This window comes from Morone saxatilis, unplaced genomic scaffold (genome assembly GCF_004916995.1).
Source record: "Morone saxatilis isolate NCDOM2014 unplaced genomic scaffold, NCSU_SB_2.0 Contig15, whole genome shotgun sequence".
Lineage (NCBI taxonomy): Eukaryota > Metazoa > Chordata > Actinopteri > Moronidae > Morone > Morone saxatilis.
Window position 1 is genome coordinate 8,691,344 of NW_023339707.1, and position 7,346 is coordinate 8,698,689.

General features: G+C 44.1%; 2 protein-coding genes across 2 annotated transcripts; both read right to left on the reverse strand.

The window, feature by feature from the left end:
• Nucleotide 1: 1 nt before the first annotated feature.
• LOC118325035 (uncharacterized oxidoreductase At1g06690, chloroplastic-like) lies at nucleotides 2–4,265 on the reverse strand (the record flags this gene model as incomplete). The annotated part of the gene is given in 9 exon segments (XM_035657595.1): nucleotides 2–40; nucleotides 148–227; nucleotides 870–1,017; nucleotides 1,448–1,536; nucleotides 2,726–2,744; nucleotides 2,746–2,795; nucleotides 2,798–2,824; nucleotides 3,837–4,015; nucleotides 4,150–4,265. Coding segments are annotated over 8 exon segments (564 nt in total), but the record flags the coding sequence as incomplete, so codon positions are not given.
• A 161-nt stretch (nucleotides 4,266–4,426) lies between these two features.
• nsun5 (NOP2/Sun RNA methyltransferase 5) lies at nucleotides 4,427–7,048 on the reverse strand (the record flags this gene model as incomplete). The annotated part of the gene is given in 4 exon segments (XM_035657229.1): nucleotides 4,427–4,727; nucleotides 4,912–5,076; nucleotides 5,240–5,450; nucleotides 6,042–7,048. Coding segments are annotated over 4 exon segments (1,506 nt in total). The 3' UTR covers nucleotides 4,427–4,522.
• Between the last annotated feature and the right edge of the window lie 298 nt (nucleotides 7,049–7,346).

Below are 7,346 nucleotides of genomic sequence, written 5' to 3' on the forward strand. Positions count from 1 at the left end.
TCTTCGCTGCAGGTCGCTGGTCAATCACAGAGTACTGAACCTGCACAACAGATGCATTAAATACACAGATAGATAGATGCACTGATGGAGGAGGAGAGAGAACTCATGAGAGTCTGATGGAGTATTATACTAAAGTGGAGGTGTTACCTGGTTGCTTGAGATGCGAATGCCTCTGTTGGTGATCTCCTCCAGCCTCTGAGTGTTGAAGTTAGTGAGGGCGAGCTCACCTGAGGAAGAAAAAGAGGAAGACCTGCAGAGGTGAGACCTGAAGTGTTCTGACAGTTAAAAAATCCAGGAAACCCAGAAACTGATCTCCTTTCTTTTTTCCTGTACTGCCTTCAGACCCCCAATACGAGTGAATATTTATAGTTGTGTGCTGATCCAGGCATTAGAGTTAAACATTTTTGTCTGCTGCTGATATTATTGAGTTAAAATAACCCTAATGGCCTTCCTCAGCAGATTAGGTTGCTATAGTTGAAATGTGATAGAAAGCTTTAGGGGTCAGGGGTAAGTAAGGGGACCATGTGTTAAGATGAATAAGTGCCACTGTTTTTTTTTCTGTATAAACGTATATTTAGGTTCCTGAAAAATATAGGCTCATAGTAAAGCACTTGTCAACATGCTTTGAACTGCATGATAAGCCTACAAAACATTTAATATATTGCAATTTCTCAGCACTGATACTAATACTGATCTGTGATGAGCCACGGTCGGTCTGCTGATGTATTAGAGTCTAATACTGTATGTTATATGTGTCTGTATAACTGCATGTAAATTAAACATTAAGTGTCCAGGTGTGCCGACTTATTGTTGTCTCTTGCGGTATGTTCATCTGTACATTTCTTCCTCCGTGTATTGTGTGTACGTACGTATAAGTCCCTCCTGCTGCAGGTCAGATAGGTGTCCCAGGGCATCCAGGTATCTTTTGTCTCTATAGTCCCACCAGTGGAACTGAACACAGTCCAGACTGTCCACCTGCATGCGGGTCATGGAGCGCTGCAGCGCCTTCTCCACCACCTGCACACAGAGAGACACTGCAGCTTTAGTTTTTACTTTTCACAGTTAAACTGTGGCTCTTTAAAAATAACAGCATTTTAGTTTCATAAACCTGAAGGTCCAGATTCCAATGTCTCTACATACACCAACACAAACATACAATGCCAGGCAATATTAATAGAACAGAAGGTGATACAGTCATTGTTTATTGGGAGTTAAAAAAAAAACACATAATATAAACTATCTTGATGCGAATACCTTTGATTTCTTTCTGTGATCAAGATACATACGGAGCAGGACATTTTTACAGTTGAAAAAGTAGACCAATGAGGTGATTTCCTGGTTCTTTATAAAGACACACACTGCTCTCTAGTGGATACATTTATTCTCAGTGTAAAGCACGTCAGGCTCAGTGTGAGTGTCACTCTCGATGCATTTGTCAGCGGCTCACCTTGCGGTCCATTGGTCCTGGTCTTGGCACGTATTTGGTCAGACCCTGCAGAGCTGGGCTGTCATTCCCAGAGGATCTGCACTTCAGCTACAGATCAGACATTATCATCTGTTATCATGCACAATATCTGGCAAATTCAGTTTTTTCCTGCCAAAAATAAAATGATGCAGGAGTATTTGTTGGCTAATAATAACTGGAAAGCATGTGTAAAGCGAAAAGCTGGTTGGATGAGAAGAGCTCTCTGTGTCTCTCTGCACATTATTCCAGGTGAATGGTTGAGACCACGGTCAATACCATTAGACTGTCACAACACATCAGCCACAGAATCTCTGATCTGAGCCACACCGGGAACTGTGTGTGTGTGTGTGTGTGTGTTGTGTAAAAGAAAGGCAGAGAAAAGCATTACCTAGTTATGCTTGCTGTGAAGCTTGTGTGATGAGTGGTAGTGTTGAAGAGCATTTCTTAATGTGTGCCTGAGTATCTGCAGCTCTGTGGGAGAACACAGACATTAACAGCTGGATGGAAAAATTAAACAATGAGGCAGGACGGAGCTTACAAGAATAAACACTATGAATGACAACTGTGTCCAATCCAACAATAACCTCAATATAGGAATTTCCAAGGAATTTAGGAAGTGTATTTTTCATGCTTATATGCAAACAAAAATGTGTTTCTGATTTTTGATCTTTTTTACTTGGAGCATTATTCCCAAACATAAACCTGGGGAATTGTTGTCACTGGGTATTATTTTCCACTATTCAGCCTTGTTTCTTGCCTGTCTTTGTTTTTCTGCTTCCTTTATGTCTTTCTTGTAAAATGTCACACACACACACACCCCACACACACACCACAACACCACCACACACACACCACACAAACACAAAAACAGAGAGAGGCCTCTGTGGAGGTGCCAAACTTCAATCTAAAAAACAACGGCAATCCAGCACCATATTCTTGTGGTTCAGGGCGGCTCAAGCAGGCAACAAAAACAAAAACAGGTAACAATGTGGTCCCCACCCATCTCCACTGCAAGATCCACTTTGACGTCTTCTATAGGAAACCATTAAAAATTACTTAGTAATTTAAAACTTTACTCAATATATATTGGATTATTTTTTGCCACATTGTCACCCTGAAAAAGAGGGAAACTGGGTTCTGAAGAGCCAAAGATAAGACTGTGTTAAAGCTTATTAAAACTACCACTGTGTGTGTGTGGTGTGTGTGTGTGTGTTGTGTGGGTGTGTGTGTGTGTGTGTGTGTGTGTGTGTGTGGTACCTGGGCTGTTGAAGTGTCCAAAATATTTCCTCTGCTGGGCCCATAATGTCTGCCATGTCAAATGTGGTAAGACAGCGTCTACATAGTCCTGCATGGCCTCAACTGGAGGGAGAAGGAGGGAAATAATAATAATAATAATATAAATAATAAATAAATATATAATAATAAAATAAACAGCAGTTTAAGGCCATGCTAGAAGTAAGTTAGAGAGGGTGCGTTTTCAGTGTTGGTGCCGTGAACTACATGTAATCAAACTAGTTTAAAATATATTTTTGCAGTAGTGATTCAGGTAGTTACAACTACAAAATGTAACCTACAAAAAAATCTGACCTTTTTTCACAGCAGCACTTTGAAATAGTAGGGTAATCACAGGTGTTACCAATGATAATAATTTAGGTTCTGTTCGATTCAGTTCAAATAGTCACTGGAAATGCTCTGCTACAATAAATGGAATGGATCCTCATTAGTATTTATTGATAACACCTGTTTACACCCTAGTATTTCCATGTCAAAATGGCTGCTGTGAAAAGGGTCAATTTGGTCCACGTGAAAAGCCCATATGGGATTGTCTTCTTAGGACAGATTTAAACCTCAGGGGTATTCCAGGGAAGCTAGATTGTCAAGCTACCTGGAAAAACATTTTCCCTTCAGTGTTTAACGTTTTGAATAAATTGTTTTTGTTATATTTGGTATGCATTTATATCGCCATTTGTACTTTGCTTTACTTTAACTTTTTCCAGTTTTAAGTAATTGGTAGCTTCAGTATACTTGTCTCCCCCAACACTGGTTCACATTGTTGCACTACTAACAGTATGTAAATTAATTCATAGTATTTGTTTTTACCTTTGAACACTTTTAAATGCCTTCTGAGATTATTTAAAACTCCTCCAGTCTTGTTACACTGTTAGTTACCAAGCTCTGTTACAACACAACCCCTTCCACATTGGAAATAGGGTAAAGTCACCTTAAAACCACTTTTTAGCATATAGCTCGTAGTGCAATAACTTCCCATAGTTGTGCAGAGTGCAGTTCATATGCGCTACAAATGGGATTTCACAGGCTCTTTCCTAAACTGGCACACCTGGTTGAATATTCCCATGATACCCGAGTTTACCTGCTTTGGCTTTATCCACCGCTCCGTGCGCCCCGGACACCTGCCACATCCCGTTCAGAACCCGGCACACCTCCAGACCTCCGGACAGTGTCACTTTGGGCACCGGGGACATCGTGCTGCCAGGGCCGGGGAAGGAGCTGCTAGAGGCGGCCTGTGCTTTGAGTATAGCTCCTTTCTTCCTGGTACATAAAAGGCAAAACATCGATTGTTTTTCTCCTTGTCGCATCACTGTACTGAGTTGTCAATCAACGTTGTACCTGGACCTGTTTGATACTGCAGAATATAAACAACAACATCAACAACAATTACTTACTTTTTCCCTACAAGAGCCAGAACCACTGCCACAACAAAACAGTTACAAAAGATTTTGCATAAGTGTTACAAAAGCCACGAGTGTTTCAACCAATAGCTGACTCTGTTGAGCCGGAAATAAACTTCTTCTTCAGCAGGTTGGCCGCTGGTTTCCCGCCCCCTACTGGATACAAACTGTCACTTCTCTTTAGAGAAATAAAACACCTGACCTGGTCTTAAAAATGTAAGAAACAAACCAAGAGCACAACATATGGCAATAATGAGGCAAGGAGACATGATAGAGTAAAAAATAATCTTTACTTTTCAGTTACATTCCCACATAGAGCAGTCCCTGCAGACAACATGCTGGAAGCAGTCCCATTTTAAACGTATCATCACTCCACTGTTGCTGCTGCTGCCGCCTTCTTCTTCTTCTTCTTCCTCTTCCTCTTCCTCTTCCTCTTCTTGCCAGGTGTGCTGTCATCCTGTCCCGCTGCAGGTGTCGGTTTGTCCTCTATCTCTGAAGCTTCAGACTCTTCTTCTGAACCTGCGGGTCTCTTCTCGCCGGTGGACGGGCTGCGTGGTGTCGACTCCACGTCACTGTGGATGCACAATATATGTAGTCTAGATTTCCATTTTACACATTACAGGCATTAAAACAGCATTAGAATAACAGATGTGATGTCTTTGAATGTAAATAAGACTGAAAGTATCTTCAGTTTACTAATCCTGAACCAATAGGACTTTTAATTACAACTAATTGACATTACACCCCGATATTTACCATATCTGAACCGCTGGCTCCTGCTTCTCATTCCCAGCCTCACTGTATCTTTCCAGCAGAGCCACGAAGAAGCCATGCGTGCGGGTCTTGGTGGTGCTGGCTCGCAGACACTGAGTGAGCGGCTCCAGGCCTCGTTCAGGCCACTGACCCAGCAGAGGAACCAACCTGGAGGAGGAAACACAAACAATTAAAACTAATTCCAGCGGTAAAGCCTGTATGTTCAGAGACTGACAGCTGATTCCACGTCTGTCCCAGTGTTTCACTTTAATATTAAAAGGTAGAGCGGCGAGGGAAGGATTTAGATTTAGTGACGGTGAAGAGTTGCTACCTGAAGCCAGGGTTCTCCTGCAGACAGGCCGCTACAACGTCCTCGTTCTCCTGGCGGTGGATGGAGCAGGTGGAGTAGACCAGGCGCTTCAGCCGAGGGAACCTGAGGCCGTGGTTCAGGCACCGCAGCTGGAAAGAGGCCAAGGAGGCCAGACGAGCCTGATTCTTCTCCTGGTCTGCAGAGGAGGCATCGTCCCGGAGACACACCATACCTGAACCACACACACAGATTATAGAAATCAAATTAACATCCTGATGTGTTTGTTTAGAGGCACACTAGTATTCTGGTTTAAGTATCGGATAAGCAGAAATCTTAGGAAGATACTGAGACGTGAAATGTCCGTAAGTATCAAAAGTAGCACTCAATCTGCAGTATGGTGTCCCCTTTGACAAATACATTACTACATGTGACATTATTAGATGTTTAACTGTTGCAGCTGGTTGAGGTGGAGCCTGTTTATCTACGTTAGACACCCCAACTGTTTTATTTCTTTTGTTTTTTATTCTATATAAACGAATATAGTTCAATAACTTTGTTTCAGTGACTCGCATCACTTCATTGATTCTGTCTGGTCCACTATGGAAGTTCTGCTAGTTGTTCCCTGCACTTCTATCTAAATAAAAAAACATCTAAACTAACCCTTTGGTTTGGCCACAATCTAGTCACTGGTTGAGTTATTGTTCGTATGTTATAAGCTATAGGAACATCTGAATCCAGAGGTCCGGAGAGAAAGAGTGAGAGAAAAGGTCAAACGTGCCCGACACATCACGTACACACAGGGACAACTGCTCGCTCAACCTACCTGATCCGCTGCAGGACGGATCCAGCAGGACATACTCGACATCTTTATACTGCGGGCTTTCAGGGTCCACCTTCAGGAAGTCCTGGTTGGCCAGCTGCTGACAGGTGACCCCAGCTCGGAGCAGGAGAGTCGACATGGTGGCCAGGCGCTTGGCATCCAAATCAAAGGCAAACAGCCTGCCCTTGTTCTTTACGATGGCTGCCAGGTGGCTGGATTTGTTGCCCGGGGCGGCACAGGCATCAATGAGGTGGCTGCCAGGCGGGGGGTTGAGCAGGTAGGCGGGGAGGCAGCTGGCTTTGTCCTGCAGAATGATGTGTCCGGACTTGTACAGGAAGTGGTCATGGAAGTCGGTTTTAGGAGAGAAGACCAGCAGCTCTGGCAGGTGCATGTCCCTCACAAAGTGTTTCTCCTTCAGGGTGAAGTCATCCAGCCTGGAGGCCTGTCCCAGGTAGGAGAAACCATCCCTCTTCAGGTAGTCCACGGTATCCTCCACGGTGGTCTTCAGGGTGTTCACACGCACATACCTGGGCAGTCGGTCCCCGGCGGGCTTCTGGACGCTGACCGGGAGCAGGTCTTCATTCTTACTGACCTTCTGTTTCACCTTCATGCGGGCCAGCACCGCCTGCAGTCTGGAGCGATGCTTCATCATCATGGCCTTCCAGGAGCCGCCGCACTTCAGCCCCTGCCCCATCAGCAGGTCGTAGACCAGCACCTTGGCCAGGTGGATCCTCAGCTTGGTGTGTTTGAGCAGCTTGGTGGACTCGATGATCTCCTCCAGGATGGACGAGAACTTCTGGGTCTCACAAACCAGAGCGAACAGCTGCTTGATGTTCCCAAACTTACTGTCGTAAACTAGAGTTTTCAACGCGCCCTGCTTCCTCTCGGCTTTCTCCAGGACGTCCGCGGCTTTCACGTACAGAGCCATGGCGACTCAACTCACTTGAAGCGAGCTAACGAGCCGGACTACTTGTTGGTTTTTAACTCGTGACAACTGTCCGGACGCATTCCTCGTCCTTCAGAAGTTTCCTCTTCTCTGAGCAGAGAACAACAAGCGGCTTCTTCTCCTCTTCCAAGTTTGATTAAAAACAGCTTCGTGAACACTTTCCCAGCACTGCACATGGCCGAGGACGGGTCGTGACTCCGGAAGTACAAGCTGACGCACTGTTTTCGTCTGACGTAGGAGGCCCGTCCAGCCAATCACCGATGTGAACTGAAAGATGTTATTATTATTATTATTATTGTTATTATTATTATTAGTTATTATTATTATTATTAGTTATTATTATTATTGTTATTATTGGGGCA